This window comes from Erythrolamprus reginae, chromosome 1 (assembly GCF_031021105.1).
Source record: "Erythrolamprus reginae isolate rEryReg1 chromosome 1, rEryReg1.hap1, whole genome shotgun sequence".
Classification (NCBI taxonomy): domain Eukaryota; kingdom Metazoa; phylum Chordata; class Lepidosauria; order Squamata; family Dipsadidae; genus Erythrolamprus; species Erythrolamprus reginae.
The window spans coordinates 293277061-293297872 of NC_091950.1; the positions used below are offsets into that span (position 1 = coordinate 293277061).

Below are 20812 nucleotides of genomic sequence, written 5' to 3' on the forward strand. Positions count from 1 at the left end.
CTGTGAAATGGGATTAAGATTTTACATAAAGAAGAACAAAATATGCAAACAGAACTATATCACTACAATGATATAGTGGACAATTCCTGCCTTTTAGCTTTCAATGAACAGTAAAAGAATTAGCAGTCAAGAAATATGCTGCAAATTAGCGCTTGGCAGAATAAGATAATTGTTAAGAACATGGATAAGATGCCACAACATCTCTATATCTCCACTTCTTAAAAAGAATATTGACACTTTTAAACTTGGCATTGGAAAAGACTCTTTAATGCACTGGATAACCAAGAGAATCATAGAAAAAAAATCAGTCCAGGGATCTTCATTCAAAGCAGACAATCAAAATTATGTAGGCATATGATATTTATGAAAGTAAGGATAGCCCCATATGAATAGAATTATTCTCTAGTGTCAAAGTTATATAATTCTATAATGTACCCAAATTAATGCTGCATTAATTTGGGTAAATGAAAACATGAAAAGTAAACTCATGAATTACTGAACTTTTGAGTCTAAGGAGTAGGGCGGCATTAAAAAGTTGAATAAATAAATAAATTTTAGTTGACTTCTTTCCCTTTAGCTTGGGGTTCCCATTTTTACCCCAGGTTTTTCTCACCTTTTACTAAACTTGTATCCTTCCATATATGTTGGACTACATCCCCATTGTGTCCAAGCAACATAGTTTCTATTTATACTTGCTGGGAATAGTGAGAATTGAGCAATATATCTAGAGGTATTAAATTAGGGAAGACCAACCTAAATATTCAGGATTGACAAGAATGCCAATTTAAATTGAATGGAATATTGTGAATTGCATAGGTAATTGCACAAAAGCCTAGATTTTTCTACAGAAATCAAATTTAACTTTGTATTTTTCCTTTCACTACATTCTCTATATGTGTTATTGATGAGCATTGCAATTGTTTATGTTATGAGATTTGTGATATGTCTTCAAAGTAATATGAAATAGCTTCCAGCATTAGATTTGTAGTAATTACAATCCTGATATTGTTTTCATTTCCTTGGACATTTCCTCAGTGCGAATATGTTGCCCAGTGAAAACCTCTACCAGCAACTATAGAGTTATGCGTCTATTGCAAAACATTTTAAAAGGAAACTCAAAACTCTTTTCTAGGAATGTGAAATCAAGTTGCTTTTACCTGTGGATAAGGTGATGTCCTAGATTTGGACTTTGTGCCAGAGAGACGTGATTTGCTTCCTTTTCTATTGTCAGTTATAGTTGGAATTGAATTTGCGTATGGAAAGGCTGGTTTTGTAGCCGAAACCTGATCGAGGGAGAGTTGAAGTCCTTTGTATTCTGTATCCCTAAATAAAAAGTATAAAATATATTTAATACAATACCATAAATACTTATAGTTAATTATTCAACTTTAATTTTTTAAAAAAATATTTAAAATGTGTACAAATATATGTTTTCTAGATTTTTTAAAAAAAGTGGAACTAGTACATGAATAGTAAGCAAACAAACTCTCAACAATTTCATTTGAAATGGTTTATTAAGAATTAGCGAATATTTATCTTTGAAAAAGATATTGGGGAAAATATTCTCCACTCAACATATTGTTTTATCTTGAAAACTTCCTCTTACTATTCTCTTTCCCAAATTGCAGCTAAGTGTAATTTATTATATAAATAGACGAGATTCCCAAAGCCGAACAAGTGTACATTACATATTACAGTCTTTGTAGAGTCTGACCTATACATCAGATTTGTTAGTGCTTAGTAGTGCTAAACTTAGGAAACATGATCAGGTGGCATAGAGATTTTTTCAGCTATATGAAAGACTCTTTAGTGATGTTTTTCTGATTTTCCATTGATAGTTTAAAATGATAAATCATTACTTTCTAAATACACATCTGCTTCCAGTTTAGACAGAAGTAATCTAATTCACAAATATATATACCGTATATATAAATTATATTTTATATTTTATATAAAATTATATTATATAAAAATTATGAATTAGTAATCTAATTCACACACAAAAATTATAATTATATAAGCATTTGAACTTCAAACAGCTCTTGTAATAGTCATATGAAGTAGAACTGGGAAAGGTTCAAAGGTTGGCAATAAGATGGTCAAGGGCAGTAGTGGGTTCTAAAACCCTTTACTACCAGTTTGTGAGCATCTGGGTGGGTGGGTGGAGTTTCCTGCTGCCGGCGCTACCGGTTCTAAGAACCGAGCCAAACCAGGAGAACCTACCACTGGTCAAAGGTCTGCAGCAACTTCACTATGCAGAAAGATTAGGATACTTGGGACTTTTTAATCTAGAAAGGAGGCAGATAAGAAGGTACATGGTTTGAGATGTAAAAAATTATGCATACTGTGGATAAATTGGACAAGAATTTATTTTCCCCTTCCCCAAATACTACGGTATCAACAGAGGTCATCCAATGAAATTGGAACTTGGGAGAATCAGGACTGAGAAAAGAACTATTAAAAATGTTAATTACGTGGGATTAGTTTAACATCTTTCTTAAATGGTGGAAAGTATACTTGTTTCTATCATTTGGAAATATATCCAGCCAGTTAGTACCACCATCCATTAATTAGATAAAAGACAATAGTCTTTACGCCATCTGTTGTGACATAAACATACAAAACAATAGGTATATTCAGACTTTTCACATGACTGTAAGTATATTGGGAACTTGCATTATTTAAGATATATAACGAAACAAAGGCCTTGGATTCCTTTTAATTTCATAACAGCTAGCACTGAATACGTCATTGGAATGGAAAGGATAACCCAAGTCAACAGATCAATGCTTGTCACAATTTTTAGGCATTTTTATATTATCTTGAAGATATTCTTTTTCAACATATTAGCACTCATAATCATAATAATGGAATTTTCTGGATTAAATAGTCACCACCAAGTTTGAGAAAATGCTTGAAAACAATTTATCAACATCTGTATTTCTGGTTAAAAAATAATACAACAACTTAAGATATTACTCTCAAGTGTCTCAGTGATAAATAAATGTAGCGAAACAGGACATGAATTTTATTTCTCCTACTGAAACCCATCTAAAAAAACAGAGTGATGGAGAGAGATTAGAAAGGGAAATGCTAGGGAAGCCAGTTAATAAAATCAGTGACTAGTGATTACTTTTACATATCCAGCTAACTTCAAAATTGAGAGTAAAAGGCAAAGGGCTCTTGAACCAAGAGTCCCATAAAAATACAACACTTGACATTAAAAAACAGGAATTATGAATATATCATATGTAGTTTATTTTGCCTAGAACGCTTGACTCAGTTTTGGTATGTCGAACATATATAACATAGTCTGTATTTTAGTCTTAAATCAACTGAAGAAATGGATAAATCACCTACCTCTTCCTTTCATGTAGATTTTAACTAAAGAGATGATAGAAAATAGCATAGCCTTAAATTAAACAAAAAAGGCCATCCTGACCAGTAGTGGATTCTAAATCCCTCGCTACCGATTTGTGCACACTCGCACGCATGCGTAAAAGCATCCTGGGTGGGCGGAGCCTCCTGTAGCCACCGCTATCAGTTTGTCATACTGGGAGCAGCCCATCACTGATCCTGACTCTAGAGACCAAGTTTTTAGCAAGCAGAAAAGACAACAGTTTTCCAGATAAGTTAAAATTCTGCATTTCCTTCCCTTTCTGGGAAAGCAGCTGCAATTGTCTGATTGAGTTTGGAAAGCTAAGACTAAATTGAGACTATCATTCCATGTGGTTTTATGAGTTCAACTAATGAGTCTAAAAAAAAGAAAGCTTGAATATCTAATTCTGCTTCAAGCAGAGAGTCCTGAGAGGGCTACTTAAAATTGCATTCTTTGTATAACTAATCCTTCTCAAAGGGATAATTTACAAATTATGCTTTCCAAAATTTTATTTCATCCATGGGAGATGACGACGACCCTAAAATACATTGGCAGGTATTACCATTAAAAAGTGGGTATTTAAATTGTCAGAACTCCACAGAAGTGTTCCACCACTAAGGATGTTATAAGAAGCAATAGATGAAAAATAGAAAAGTTATTTTTTTTTTTTTTAAAAAATCATTATATATATATGATGGCCTTGGTATATTTGGGTTTCTTCCCGTGTATGACTAGAAATTTCTGAATCCTACACGGGAAGAAACCCGAATATACCAAGACCGTCATACCTGTACCTGTGAAAATCTACGAAAACACACACACACACACACATGTGTATATATATATATGAATATATATATATATATATATATATATATATATATATATATATATATATATATATATATATATATATGAATATATATATCTGAATATATATATATATATCTGAATATATATATATATCTGAATATATATATATCTGAATATATATATATATCTGAATATATATATATATATCTGAATATATATATATATATCTGAATATATATATATATATCTGAATATATATATATATATATCTGAATATATATATATATATATATATCTCTGAATATATATATATATATATATGAATATATATATATATATATATATATGAATATATATATATATATATATGAATATATATATATATATATATGAATATATATATATATATATATATATATATATGAATATATATATATATATATATCTGAATATATATATATATATATATCTGAATATATATATATATCTGAATATATATATATATATTCGGGGGGGTTTCTGTGTACGTTTCAGAGATTCCTGGCGATGTTTCGACAAGGTCCCAGTCATCACCTTCCGGCTGGTGCTTTCAGCTTTGTGCTAGGGTGAACAAAGCGTGATCTGAGCTGCCTTCCATCTATAAAGTGGGACCTCTTTGAAACGTCACCAGGAATCTCTGAAACTTACACAGAAAGAAACCCGAATATGCCAAGACCTTCATACCTGTACCCATGAAAATCTACACACACACACACACACATATATATATATGTATGTATGTATGTATGTATGTATGTATGTATGTATGTATGTAACATATTTTTGCTGATAATTAAAAGAGAAGGAGACTAATAAATATATTAGTGTGTGGATAGAGAGTGACTGGATATTATCTTCAATACTTTGGAATCTTTTTCTTGTCACAGTTTTTTATAGCCTGATACCTACCCAAAACTGCACCCCTTTATGCAGCCATTATGACCATTTCATGCTGCTTGGAGATATCAGAGTTGATTAAAAACGCAGAAGAGTATCAGTTTGAAGAAGGCTCATCAAGAAAGAGTTCCCAGGTTTTTTATTCATCTTTCCATCATCAAGCTTCACTTGATTTTAAAAAAAATAGTATCTGAAACCCATTTTCAGATACATAGAACTGAAATTCCAAACAACCCATTTCAACTCCATACAGATACACGTTGAAATGAATTAATACTTTAATGAAAACACATTATATTGTAGTAGAGCTATATGAAACAGTGTCAATATTTAGAGAAAAATTAAAAGAAAGCATTCATTGCCTTATCTATGGAAATTCTCAAACATCAAAGTTATGATTGTTTAAAAGGTGCTTTTTCAAAAAGTAACTGGACTTTCTTGGTTTTTTTCCCTTGAAAACATTTCACTTCTCATCCAAAAAGCTTCTTCAGTTCTGGAAGAACTTCTTCAAGAGTGGAGGACATCTATTGCCTTGCATCATTTTACTTCCCTTTGGTCAACTTCAGGAGTTTCTCTAAGCTTATTGAACCTTAGAATAAGGCTAAGAGGAGCCTACTATGATTAGTGCTGCAGGCGCTTCCCCCTGTATCATTTACTCAAGCATTTCTCAAGGTTAGTGATTCTGGTGTATATTGTGGGGAATCTTACAACAAAATGGTCAACCTGAGGCTCCCTTGAGCCCATCAAGGAATTTTCTAGGCTGGTCATATCTGGTGCAGGCAGTAGAAATGCTGAAAAGAGCACCAGAATTTACCATCCTCAAGCCCCTTAGAAAAGTACCAAGTGGACTTTGGGCTACACCCATTTCAATACTTGTGACAATGCTACGAGTTGTTCTATTTCCTGCCCTAATGCAGCAATTCTATAAATGAATAGAAAATAGAAAAATGCACTTAGTCGTGGCTCACAAAAATCATTTAAATGCTAGAGAATGAAATCATGTAATAATGAGAAAGTTGGCTAAGATTAAAAGAAGCTGCCCTAAGAACACTTAATAGCACCCTGGACAGATACCAAAATATTAAAAGGAGACCTCGATTCAGTGTTTCATATGAAAAAAAAATACTATAGGGTATAATCAGTGCTGAATCTCATGACAGGATCATGTAATGTCAACATTCTGGACATGTTAGTGTGTTAATTTATTCCTGATATTATCCTTTCTCATTACTTAAAAGTCAAAGTATTTTTTTAGTGGTACATTGGCCGAGAATGTGCTGAAAAGCTATTAAATGAGAGGTAAAGCAGCCAGTTTTTTTCCCTCAACTTTTAAAAATTCATTTTTTCAAAACCAGGTTCTCGACTACATTTCCTCTTTAATGTCAGAGCATTTATGCATAAACAGTATCTCTTATTTATATTAATAGCACAGAATTGTAAATCCTCACATATCAGGAGAATAGCATCTCCCATTATATGCAAAGTTAATAGGGACCCCCGACTGTTTCTCAGACTAGACATTTTCACCTCAATCTTCAATGCAATCTTTCTTATATATCGAAAAAATTGAAACCATTAATACCGGCGATGTTGGATTGAGTGTCACTAGATCCAGGTTCAATTTCTCACTCTACTACAAAAAGTATTTCAGAACCTTGGGCTAGTCAGCCTCTGTGAAATTTCCAGAAGTACTTGACACAGGAGCCCAGGTTAGTTTTCTCCCACTTAGTTTAAAGCTACTAGTGGGGTTGCATATATAAACTATGAGCTTATTTGGAAGCAGCAGCTAAGAAACAATGTAGAAATCTACTTAAGTAACAGTATGGAAATCTATCACAGTAATCCTTTTGAAAATCTAATTTTTACCATTTCTTCCATAAAATAACATCATAAATCTGCTTACTTTGGATAGATTAAAGTGTAATGAAGCAGGTTGGAACCAGACTTTTTTTGTTCCGCCCTCTAATCTAGAGGATTTAAGTTAGGATATTTATGTGTAAAAACAATGCCATGCAGTAGAGACATTGTTCTTTTAAAAGGATTTTACTTTGGTTTGCCTGTATCTGAGCTTCATTTCCAGTTCAGTGAAGATTGCTACCTCTTGCCACGATCCAGAAAAACAACTTATTTATCCTGAGTTTTTCCCTGCTTCCGATATCTGCATATTTCTAATAGGTCATTCTTGAGGTAGCTTTTATTGAATTTTCTGTTAAATTAGTAAGTTGCCATATAAAAGGAGTCAATCTGTTCTTCAAAGCAGATTGAAGCAGATTGATTCTAAAGTCAGGACAAGAAGTAGTGAATGGAAACTAGAAGCAATTTAGTACTAAGGAGAAATTTCCAGACACTTAGAACAATTAATCAATGGAAAAACTTGCCTCCAAAAGTTGTGAATGCTCCAACACTAGACGTTTCTAAGAAGAGATTGGACAACCATTTGTCTGAAATGGTACAGGGTTTCGTGCCTGAGCAGGGGGTTGGACTAGAAGATCTCCAGGGTCCCATCCAACTGTGCTATTCCATTAAATTCATTTATAATACTCATAAATGCTTTGTCCTGTGCTTAGACTGGTGTTGGAATTAGCACTATGTAAACATTATGTAAACTGCTTGCATTTTGAACACTACAAGATAGATTTGAAGAATATACTGTAACCATTATTCTTATTTCATTGTGTTCACTAAGACCTTCTCCTTAGTACAGAGATGGCGAACCTATGGCACGGGTGCTGTTGCCCTAGCTCAGCTCTAACATGCATGTGTGTGCTGGCCAGCTGATTTTTGGCTCACATAGAGGTTCTGGGAGGGCGTTTTGGCTTCCAGAGAGTCTCAGGCGGGATGGGTGAGGGTATTTTTACCCTCCCCCAGTTCCAGAGAAGTCTTTGGAGCCTGGGGAGGGTGAAACATGAGCCTACTGGGCTCACCAGAAGTTGGGAAACAGGCCGTTTCCGGCCTCCAGAGAGGGGTGGGAGAAGCTGTTTTCGCCCTCCACAGGCATTGAATTATGGGTATGGGCATTCACGCATGCACAATAGCGCACACCCGCACTCTTTCGGCACCAGAGGGAAAAAAGGTTCGCCATCACTGCCCTAGTATGTATATAAAATAACATTGTAAATTGGATGTGTGATGCTTAGTAAAAGATGATCTTTGCAACTGAAATGCATTTCTTCTCAAATTGAAAGAAGGCCAGGAGAAACAAACAAATTTAAAATACCTACTTTGAAAGTGATAATGCTGGATCACAGTTTTAGTTTTAAAGTCTTTATACCCCATCACCACCACTCTCCCCAAAATTAAAAAGCTTTCTCTTTCCATATGACTTAATGGCAGAACACGTGTTTTCTTTTGCATTTATGGTGGACATGTGATAAAGCAAAGAAATATTGGATTAGGATTTATATTTTAATATAGAAAATTCTTAAAGTGAATATAAAGACAACACGTGTTTTCTTTTGCATTCTCAACATCATCAAATAGGGCTGGAAAAGATTTCTGTCTGAATTCTTCATGCTAAGCTGGAGGTCAGTGCTAGGTGTACAGAACCATTCTCCCCACATACACACTGCCAGTCTGCAAAGCTGAAAAAAGTGGGGAACTCTGATATCAGTGAATAATATACTATAAAGGTGAATTATGATAAAACAATATCTTTCAACTCGGGCGATGCTACCTTCAAGTCTAAGGAGGAGTTGGAATCAGAAGGTCATGTCTGCCATTTGTTTATATAATTGAAAGATTCAAATTAGTAAAAAAAATGGGTTTAACTTTGTTAAAAATGAAGAAGAGACCTGCATTCCTCCTCCCGTAACAGAATACCATATGAAACTAGACTTACAATCCTGGGCCTAGAAAGCTTAGAACTAAGACGCCTTAAACATGATCTAAGTATTGCCCACAAGATTATATGGTGCAATGTCCTACCTGTCAACGACTACTTCAGCTTCAGCCACAACAACACAAGAGCACATAACAGATTCAAGCTCAATATTAACCGCTCCAAACTTGACTGTAAAAAATACGACTTTAGTAATAGAGTTGTTGAAGCGTGGAACTCATTACTGGACTCTGTAGTATCATCCCCTAACCCCCAACATTTTACCCTTAGACTGTCCACGGTTAACCTCTCCAGATTCCTAAGAGGTCAGTAAGGGGTGTTCATAAGTGCACTACAGTGCCTTCCGACCCCTGTCCTATTGTATCTCCTATATCGCATATATCTTTCTTCTGTTCTCTCATTGATTATTTTATCCTATACTCTTTCTTCTATTCTTTCTCTAATTCTATTTCCTCGAAGGTGTCCTCTATTACCTTCATTGAGTATTATTGTGTATTGGACAAAATAAATAAACAAACAAACAAATAAATAAATAAATAAATAAACAAATAAATAAATAAAAATTGAAAATCCTAACATGTAGCAGTGATGACAACATTATTGCTAGAATCTATAAAACGTTATTGAATTTAAATGGAAAATAAAAAAGCATTGTATGATTCAGTGGGCAAGGAGCTTTGGATATAACGTAATGCTTGAACAATGGGAGCATATGTGAAAGAAAGGTTTAAAATTTACATTAAACTGTAACTTAATAGAAAAATTCTATAAGATGATGTTTTATTAGTATTTAACTCCAGACAAGTTGTCAAGAATGTATAAAGACATTTAAAGACATGTTGGCAATGTAAATGTAAAGAAAGTGACTTTTTATCATTTATGGTGGACATGTGATAAAACAAATAAATATTGGATTAGGATTTATATCTTTATATAGAAAATTCTTAAAGTGAATAAAAAGACAAAACCAGAGACTTTTCTTTTCGGTTTAATGGAAAAAGATTTGGAAATATTTTTGGAACTTTGATGTTATGTAAGTTAACAGCAGCAGGACTACACACAGAAATGGAAAGTTACCTTGATGCCAACAATGGTTGAATGGCTGCAAAAATTGATGGGGTTAGCAGAGATGGCTAAATTGACTGCTTTGAATGGTATCACTGGAGACTATTTACGATGTCTCTACACTAGTTAATAATGCTAGAATGGAATTCTTTAACATCAGTTAAGTTTCTTAACATCATCCCAAGGTCTTTATCCTTGGACCAATTATCATAAAGCACACAATCAAAATCCTCCAGACCAATGTTCCTAGTAAGGCTATGCAAACTTTGAAAATGATTCTGCGTAAGTGTAGAATTCTTGGCCCCAAGCCACAAATTTAGACAGGCTGACGTAAATATTGCTTAATAGTGATCTTTTTTTAAAAAAAAAAAAGTTGTTTCAAGAAGATACGCCTTCAGTGTATAAGACAGACACAACATACTGAAAATGTTAGCCTTGTGTCTGCATATAAATATATATTAATTTAATAGCCCATATTAGGATGCATGTGAAGGCAGTTCAAAGTTGGTCTCAATTGCTTTGATCTCTTCTCTATGAAATAAAAATACCATGAGTCATATAAAACTGTTTCTGTACTAGCAATTTGGTACTTTAATCTACAATATTATGAGACTTTAATCCATTAAGAATTTACTTCCATATGTTTATATGTATTAATTCTGAACCTACTAGCATGGCATGTGTGTTTGTGTGTCTACACATTTTTTAATTTATTTGATTAATAATCAGTTTTTAGCATTTTTTTCATACTTATGCAGAACTGAAAAAGGGCTTATACAGATGAAGGGAAGATGCTGTACAGGTGAAATTGAATTGCTATGGGGAAAAGAAATAATCAGAAATATTTTTGAGTATGGTAGCAAATGAGTGTGATTAAATACTGGGCAAATGTTGGAACTTCAAACAATGTTTACAAATATATATTTTCCTGAACTAAAGGTTAATAACTGCCTCCAGGGCTTATGTATGGCTAACCGTCCTGTCCCAATAAATGGGACAGGACAGGTCCCCAGTACTACAAAATACAGTAGTCAAAAATCAAAACAATTCTCGCCAAATGCAAAAAAGGCAAAACAAAATTGATTATCTGGGCAATATTAATCAACCAGCATTATTCAGTGTCTTTGCACCATGCAATTATTCAGTCTATTAATGAATGCAGGGATCCATGAGGATAAATATATTTTTATATTCATTGTATATTATAACGTATTTGCTTTAATCACACATTAGGCAGAAACTAGTTAAGTAAGATGAGAATATATATACTTTATAACAAAGGGGAAAACCCAATCCAATCAGAACATTGTACCAATGATTTCTATGACTGGAATTCTGCATACATTTATTGGGAATATATTCTACAGTTCTGGGAAACTGGTATGTGTTTAATAGCAGATATTTTATGATGTACCATTTGTGTTTCCAGTGATTTCCAGAATATCACTCACAGTAAAGAATGCCCAGGCTAAGCCAGCATACAACACATGTCACATAATGGCATCAACAGAGCACCTCAATTGAATTGTTTGCCTAGTTTAGCAATTGAAAAGATTTGGAGAAAATAAATAGTCTCCAAATTCTATGCTCTCTCGGTCTTTCAGCTGCTGTTAATATGTTGTTCTTGTTTTTATTTGAACTCTCCATCTTACATTATATACCTCTCCCCTAAGAAATTAATATTCTATAATAGTTGCCTGTACTTGAGACCACTGACATTCCCATTTCAGTTAAAAGCACGGAAAAAGGAAAATTACAGAAGCTGATGATATCTTCGGAGAGGGGCGGCATACAAATCTAAATAATAATAATAATCATCATCATCATCATCATCATCTAGCAAAGGAGCAGCAGTGTTTTGTGATATTGTCTGTTCTTTATTTCACTTCACATGAAGAAATTAATTAAGACAAAAAAGAGGGAAGATTAGCAAACATTATAGCTCTCTTTAATAACACTATTAAGCCTGTTATATGGAGATTATCAATCATCCAGGACATCGTTGTCCCAGAAGCGTTTTTCCCCCTTCAAAATGCAAATGGACCTCCTTGTTTTTTCTTTGAAAACCTTTTGCTTTTCAAACAAGAAGCTTCTTCTGCTCTGATTTCTAAAGGCAAAAGCTTCTTGTGGATGACAAGCAAACCATCTTCAAGGGAAAAAAACAAGGAAGTCCAGTTGCCATATTTGGGACTATTAAAACAGTTATTAAATTAACCCCAGAAAAGGAGGTAGGTGGAGGTTCACATAAAACATTAGAGATATTTCTTCAATCTCTGCATCAATAATTTGGCTAACTGAGAAAAGGTGGGAGAGTGAAGGAAATTTATGAACTTTTATCTATTTTATTTATTCAAGTTGCATGCTTCCACCCACCTCAACATCTCTCAAACTTTACTTTCTAATTACACCCAGTTTCAGGTTCAATATTTCCTCTCCCACTTGTTGCTGACAGTCTTGCACAGACAGGCACCAAGATCATGCCACACTTTCTCAGTAAAACCTCCCAGCCCTGGAATAGTTTTCTCCCAGATATTCCCAGTCAGCATCTTTTTCAGACCCTGAAAAACTGTACAATTTTTTCAGGGTGCAGGCATCACTTCCGCAGTCAGCGAAGCAGTGGAAGTGATGTACCGGTGCCTGGAGGCTGTTGGGGCCTGGATGGGTGTCAACAAACTCAAACTCAACCCAGACAAGACGGAGTGGCTGTGGGTCTTGCCTCCCAAGGCCAATTCCATCTGTCCGTCCATCACCCTGGGGGGAGAATCATTGACCCCCTCAGAGAGGGTTCGCAACTTGGGCATCCTCCTCGATCCACAGCTCACATTAGAGAAACACCTTTCAGCTGTGGCGAGGGGGGTGTTCACCCAGGTTCGCCTGGTGCATCAGTTGCGACCCTATTTGGACCGGGAGTCACTGCTCACAGTCACTCATGCCCTCATCACCTCGAGGCTCGACTACTGTAACACTCTCTACATGGGGCTACCTTTGAAAAGTGTTCGGAAACTTCAAATCATGCAGAATGCAGCTGCGAGAGCAATCATGGGCTTCCCTAAATATGCCCATGTCACACCAACACTCCGCAGTCTGCATTGGTTGCCGATCAGTTTCCGGTCACAATTCAAAGTGTTGGTTATGACCTATAAAGCCCTTCATGGCACCGGACCAGATTACCTCAGGGACCGCCTTCTGCCGCACGAATCCCAGCGGCCAGTTAGGTCCCACAGAGTGGGTCTTCTCCGGGTCCCGTCAACTAAACAATGCCACTTGGCGGGACCCAGGGGAAGAGCCTTCTCTGTGGTGGCCCCGACCCTCTGGAACCAACTCCCCCAGAGATCAGAATTGCCCCCACCCTCCTTGCCTTTCGTAAGCTACTTAAAACCCACCTCTGCCGCCAGGCATGGAGGAATTAAGACTTTTTCTCCCCCTAGGCCGTCACAACTGTATATATGGTATGCTTGTATGTATGTTTGGTTTTTATATATTAAGGGGTTTTAAATTTGCTTTTAGTATTGGATTTTATTGTACATTGTTTATGATTGTTGTTAGCCGCCCTGAGTTTTCGGAGAGGGGCGGCATATAAATCCAATAAAACTTGAAACTTGAAACTGTTAAAAAGAAAACTTTAAAAGTAAATTCCCTTTATTCTTTTTTGAAAATAAAATATTCATTTCATCGTGAAATCTTATGCAAGAACATGGAGATCTATGAGATTTAGCTTTCTTTTACAATCTGGTCTATCTTTGTATTTTTTCAATATATGAGGTGGGTTCTTAAATTGGGGTGCCAATGGATATCTCGTGGTGTGGTTCACATGTTTCTGAATGTTCCTACTCTATCATCTATCTGTCTCCAAACACTAACCATCATTGTTTCAAGCAGAAATTAAAAAGAAAAATGGGATTCTGCAGAGAGGGGCGGCACACAAATCTAATAAATTATTATTATTATTATTATTATTATTATTATTATTATTATTATTCATTGTTCTTTAGCAATCATGATGCATGGAATAAAAAGAGCAACAATAGCTATATCAGAGACTTTTGAGAGGGAGAGTGAAAGACAGAGCTTCGCATATAATTTCACCTTTTTTCCAGAAGTAGAATAGTGCAGACATTCACTCCTAGCAATTCCCCATATCCTATATATATAGGATATGGGGACATTTTCAACATTTTCAATTGCTTATATATATAGGCCATTGTTTTGCTAACTGAACCCTTTCTTAGTCACTCCAACCCTTTCCCTACCCCTTTCCTCTCTCCATCTAATGCTCCATCCCTTTGAACAAGAAAGAAATCACAAAGCTTTGATAGATACTCTGGATAAAATTAAGAACTTCAAACTCCCAGGTTCTGACCCCCTGTTTCAGAGAAAAAGAAAAACAGATGTCCTGTTTGTTAAGTATAAATAACTCCGTACGTCGAAACCTTTCTTTTACGCTGCATTAGATTTCATTTAATGCAGGGTGCCCCTTCAGCTATAAGAAGGCAGAAAGGGAGCAAACATGAAGGGTGACAAAGCCCTAAATCTTGCTCGTTTCCCTCTAGGAGAACAGAAGAAGACGGGGAAGGAAAGCTTTCAGGCAGATGAAAGAACTCCAGATATACTGGCCAAACGTGTAGAAAGGGCGGCACCCATGAACTAAAAACTTCAGCCAAAGTGGATTTGGGTGGGAGGGGAGGGTTGAAATATTGGTCTTTTTTTTTTTTAATGGCCTGACTTAAAGTGTTCCCATGGTAGGCAAAAGAAAAGTAATTCGTTTTTTTATTTTTTTTAATGCAATCCAGCCCTGCCCGACATGCCCTTAATGCATTCCAAACCTGAATGCCTGCTATCTCCAGGCTTCTGCCATCAACTCAGGTGCCCTCTTTTGAGAAGTACCACGGAGCCTTCCAGAACATGGACTTACGTGAGCACATAGTTGACGCTGACGATGCAATGGGGCCGGGAAGACCGGCTGTTGTGAACGATGGTGGCGTAGCTCTGCACCCAGACCCAGCCACCTTGTTTGGCCAGGAAACGGTAATACTTAGTGGTGACTTGCCCTTTCACTAGCACTGAAAAAGAAAACAGTAGCAGATTTAATTAAGGAAGGGATATAGCAGAGTCTGTTCTCTCAGGGCCGAAGACCAGTATATAGACTGTGATACTCATGATGATTTATATCTTGGGGGGGGGGGGGTTACCCAGGAGCTTGAGGAACATGCTTTGTATTTCTTTCGACAAATTGACCAACTCGCGCAACGAGCTTCCATGACTTAAGATGGACTTGTACCTGAATCGACACAGTCCTAGGCCTGACCCTCAAACAGGGCTTCACTTTGTCAATGCTTCATTGGCATTTTATTAATATTCAGGAAAGCTTGGAGACCTGCAGTTCAAACCAACTTTTGTTTCCATCAATTCCTTCATAACCTTCTACCCAACCAATAAATAACAAGCTTCTACAAAAGCACATAAGCTGATTTGCTTTTTTCAAAAAGAAATACAGTACTTATCATCTCCACAACCTGTTTGTCTGTTTTTCTATATAGCCATTCCATTTACTATTGCTGTCATAGGGATTCCACAAAATCAGTTTGTTCCATGAAGTGCATAGGAATCATAAATGATTATTAACAATGTGATTCCATACATGACTGCTACGAAGTAAATTGCAGTGAGTTCAGTGAGACTCGATCTCATATTTACAGAGTACCTGCTCCTCCTCAACTTAGTGTGTATCAATTTACTGGGAGTTGTACATCTGGGGGGGGCCTCCAAATTGAAGAAATTAGTATGTAGAACAGTGTTTCCCAACCTTGGCAACGTGAAGATATTTGGACTTCAACTCCCAGAATTCCCCAGCCAGCAAATGCTGGCTGGGGAATTCTGGGAGTTGAAGTCCAGATATCTTCACGTTGCCAAGGTTGGGAAATACTGGTGTAGAAGACTACCTATAGTAGAAATCTTTGTCCCAGAAGCATGTATCAGAATTCTATGTTTCAGTGTATGGGAGGAAAATACCAGTAAGTTGAGCAATTTTAGTTATTTAAAATTGGTTATAAAATTGCAGCACCTGACCAGAAGGCAATTATGTAATGACAGTAATAGAAGCAGCAGGTAATTTAAGTACTCAAAGAGCTATTTTTCCAAATACTTTTTGTTAATATAATGACTTCAGATTTTCTAGTGTCTACAGTACCAAATGGTCCTGGACAGTACTTGATTTTCTTTAAAGTGGAACTTCAATGCAATAATTTCTATAAGTAGATGATCCATTCTCTTCAGTAAATGCCCATCATAGTTCTCTATTTTACAGGGCATTAAATGTGTAATATAAATTATTTCCTGGTCTCAATTTTACTTAGAAAATGAAGCATTGAAAGGAACCAGGTTTTCCAAGAGATTTGAAAGGACTAAAATTGGAGCACTTTTTAAGTCATTCTAAATCTTATATACGATGGTTGAGGTGCATATATTATATTATACATAGGACTTAAAAAATTAAAGGTATGACATATTCATAAAGCAAAAAAGTGGCTTTAGACTCTAAATCTCCTTGTTAATTCTAGATGGTGTCTTAGCTGTCATGTGATCACTTTTCCTACATGTGGAGTTGAAGCATTAGAAGATATTTTACCTGCTGTTTTTCCACTTATGGCAGAAGATAAAAGACACGGAACTCAAGAATGGAATTGGCAAACTATGGAAAGCAATAAAGCAACTTCCTTTGGGAAGGTGTATCCTAACCTAACCTGAAAAGCTATTCTAGGCTTGTTTACTAGGAGGTTAAGGTAAAATCAATGGTATTATTCCATTAGGCATGTAGTCATAACATAGATTTTAGTCATCAGAGTGAGTTGTAAGAAAGTAAGAGTGACCAAAATCCCAAACCTCCCTTGATTTGAGCAGTTTTAGATCAACAAAGGATCTCACTGTAATTGATCAATTAGAATTCAGACGTTATTCCCTAGAAACCACTTTCAGTCTCATGCACTATTTTTATCACATCACCGATCAGAGCAAAATCAGGGGCAAGGGAACATGCATGTTTATTGATTGCTGAAAATAAACTTTCTAAGAAGTGGAGCTGATTATTCCATTTCTTTAATAGGTCTCAAGTTCTTTGGGGAAACATGTTAAAAAACCCTCTGGGAAACATAGTCCTTTCTTTCTTTCTTTCTTTCTTTCTTTCTTTCTTTCTTTCTTTCTTTCTTCCTTTCTTCCTTTTCTTTCTCTTTCTTTCTTTCTTCCTTTCTTACTTCCTTCCTTTCTTTCTCTCTCTCTCCCTCCCTCCTTCCTTCCTTCCTCCCATTCCTCTAAAAGTCACTGTGAATATTTATAAAGTTTCATAAGCTTTCCCAAACAAGTATAAGCTTTCTCAAAGTGACGTTTTTTAAAACGGAACTCCAGTTGCAGATTTTCTTACCCTACAAGGATCCTATCAATGTGAAAAACAATTAAAAACTGCTTTCTTTAACATGGGAAGAGAAAGTTGGGTGAATAGGTGATTTAAGTCAGAGGTATTCCTCATCAAGAAATTTGCCTGTTGGACTGTTTCGGAATGTTGTCCAGCAAAATCAGCGGCGATCCCTGCCACCTGGAACAGACTGAAAACACACAGAGGCCAAAAACAGGCCAGGTGGAGGCCGAAAATGTGATGCAGGGAGGCAGCGATTGGCAACCATGTGCTGTGACGGCCCCACCAGCCCGGTATGGGTCTAAAACGGAGTGTGCAGAGGCTGAAAATACAACACGTCGAGGCAGTCTGTGACAGCTGGTTGGTGGTATTCTGGGAGGCTGATCCAACTGCCAATCAGCTGCTCATGCTGAATCAGGCTGCGATAATGTGGTGAAGCTGACCAGGCTGTTTGCTGTTTGCTGCAAAGACGCTAGCGATAAATACCAATGGATGCTGATAGGCAAAGGCAGATTTTTTTTCTTGTTTTCTTGTGCATCTTTTACTCTGAAGCATCTTATACTCCGAAAAATACAGCATATAAAAAACCAAAAACAATGCTACTGATTCTCCACCACCACCAGTCAAAAAACAGTAAAATACTGTATATGGCCATGCAACCGGGGTGGCGCAGCAGGTAGAGTGCTGTACTGCAGGCCACTGAAGCTGACTGTAGATCTGAAGAGCTCCATGGTTCAACGAGGAGCTCCGGGTGTTGAAGCGCCAGAAGAGACGTCTGGAGAAGCGATGGAGGAAGAGTAAGTCCGAATCCGATCGAACACTTGTAAGAGCTCATATTAAGACTTACAAAGTGGCGCTCAAGGCGGCAAGATGCGCGTATCATGCCGCCTTGATTGCATCAGCGGAATCCCGCCCGGCCGCTCTGTTTAGGGTAACCCGCTCCCTTCTTAATCAGAGGGGAGTTGGGGAGCCCTTGCAGAGTAGTGCCGAGGATTTTAACACGTTTTTCGCTGATAAAATCGCCCGGATCCGAGCAGACCTCGACTCCAATTGTGAAACAGAGTCGACTGACAATGAGTCAGTCGAGGTGACTGGGGCTAAACGTCTTTGTCCATCTGTCTGGGAGGAGTTTGACTTGGTGACACCTGATGAAGTGGACAAGGCCATTGGAGCTGTGAGTTCCGCCACCTGTTTACTGGATCCGTGTCCCTCTTGGCTGGTTTCGGCCAGTCGAGGGGTGACACGGAGCTGGGTCCAGGAGATTGTCAACGCCTCCTTGGGGAGGGGGTCCTTTCCGCCACTTTATAAGGAGGCGGTTGTGCGCCCCCTCCTCAAGAAGCCTTCCCTGGACCCAGCCGTGCTTAATAACTACCGTCCAGTCTCCAACCTTCCCTTCATGGGGAAGGTTGTCGAGAAGGTGGTGGCACTTCAACTCCAGCGGTCCTTGGATGAAGCCGATTATCTAGGTCCTCAGCAGTCTGGATTCAGGCCCGGCTACAGCACGGAAACTGCTTTGGTCGCGTTGATGGATGATCTCTGGCGGGCCCGGGACAGGGGCTTGTCCTCTGTCCTGGTGCTCCTTGACCTCTCAGCGGCTTTCGATACCATCGACCATGGTATCCTTCTGCGCCGGCTGGAGGGGTTGGGAGTGGGAGGCACTGTTCTTCAGTGGTTCTCCTCCTACCTCTCCGGTCGGTCACAGTCGGTGTTAGTGGGGGGTCAGAGGTCGACCCTGAGGTTTCTCCCTTGTGGGGTGCCTCAGGGGTCGGTCCTCTCCCCCCTGCTATTTAATATCTACATGAAACCGCTGGGTGAGATCATCCAAGGGCATGGGGTGAGGTATCATCAATATGCCGATGATACCCAGTTGTACATCTCCACCCCATGTCCAGTCAACGAAGCAGTGGAAGTGATGTGCCGGTGCCTGGAGGCTGTTGGGGCCTGGATGGGTGTCAACAAACTCAAACTCAACCCAGACAAGACGGAGTGGCTGTGGGTCTTGCCTCCCAAGGACAATTCTATCTGTCCGTCCATTACCCTGGGGGGGGAATTATTGACCCCCTCAGAGAGGGTCCGCAACTTGGGCGTCCTCCTCGATCCACAGCTCACATTAGAAAAACACCTTTCAGCTGTGGCGAGGGGGGCGTTTGCCCAGGTTCGCCTGGTGCGCCAGTTGCGGCCCTATTTGGACCGGGAGTCATTGCTCACAGTCACTCATGCCCTCATCACCTCGAGGCTCGACTACTGTAACGCTCTCTACATGGGGCTACCTTTGAAAAGTGTTCGGAAACTTCAGATCGTGCAGAATGCAGCTGCGAGAGCAATTATGGGCTTCTCCAAGTATGCCCATATCACTCCAACACTCCGCAGTCTGCATTGGCTGCCGATCAGTTTCCGGTCACAATTCAAAGTGTTGGTTATGACCTATAAAGCCCTTCATGGCACCGGACCAGAATATCTTCGGGACCGCCTCCTGCCGCACGAATCCCAGCGACCGGTTAGGTCCCACAGAGTTGGCCTTCTCCGGGTCCCGTCGACTAAACAATGTCGTCTGGCGGGACCCAGGGGAAGAGCCTTCTCTGTGGGGGCCCCGACCCTCTGGAACCAGCTCCCCCCTGAGATTAGGATTGCCCCCACCCTCCCTGCCTTTCGTAAACTCCTTAAGACCCACCTTTGCCGTCAGGCATGGGGGAACTAAAACACCTCCCCCTTGCCCATGTTGTTTTGTTGATTGATTGACTGTGTGCCTGTTTTTTATATATACTGTTTTTTATGAGATTATTAATTTCAATTGGATGGGTGGGCATTGGATTTGGTATTGTGTACTGTACTGTTTTTTATTATTGTTGTGAGCCGCCCCGAGTTTGCGGAGAGGGGCGGCATATAAATCCAATAAACCTAACCATATAAATCCAATAAACCTGAAGGTCAGTGGTTCAAATCTCATCACCGGCTCAAGGTTGACTCAGCCTTCCATCCTTCCGAGGTGGGTAAAATGAGGACCCGGAGTGTGGGAGCAATAGGCTGGCTCTGTTAAAAAGTGCTATTGCTAACAGGTTGTAAGCCGCCCTGAGTCTAAGGAGAAGGGCGGCATAAAAATCAAACAAACAAATAAACAAATAAAGAAACAAACAAACAAACAAACAAACTTCCTAGCCCTGTCTTCCTAATTTAAATAATACACCACATAATTAGAATTCTCAAGCTATTGCCACTATTTATGTGTTGACTGATTGATTGCTTTATATCCCACCTTCATTATTATTATATAAACAACTCAAGACTGCAAGCATATCCAACACACCTTTCTTCTGCTATTTTTCTCACAACAACAACTCTGTGAGGTAATTTGGGCTGAGAAACAGTGACTGACCCA

The 20812-nt window shown here is 38.1% G+C and overlaps 1 protein-coding gene across 4 annotated transcripts in view; it reads right to left on the reverse strand.

Annotated features, from left to right (window-relative positions):
- Positions 1–20812, reverse strand: part of SIM1 (SIM bHLH transcription factor 1) — an 83141-nt gene that overhangs the window by 19035 nt on the left and 43294 nt on the right. For all 4 annotated transcript variants that reach the window (XM_070733270.1, XM_070733269.1, XM_070733267.1 and 1 more), the window contains exons 9-10: positions 14944–15091; positions 1158–1323 (exon numbers count right to left, since the gene is read on the reverse strand). In XM_070733270.1, the coding sequence (XP_070589371.1) occupies positions 1158–1323; positions 14944–15091 (314 nt within the window). The remainder of the gene's footprint in view (positions 1–1157; positions 1324–14943; positions 15092–20812) is intronic.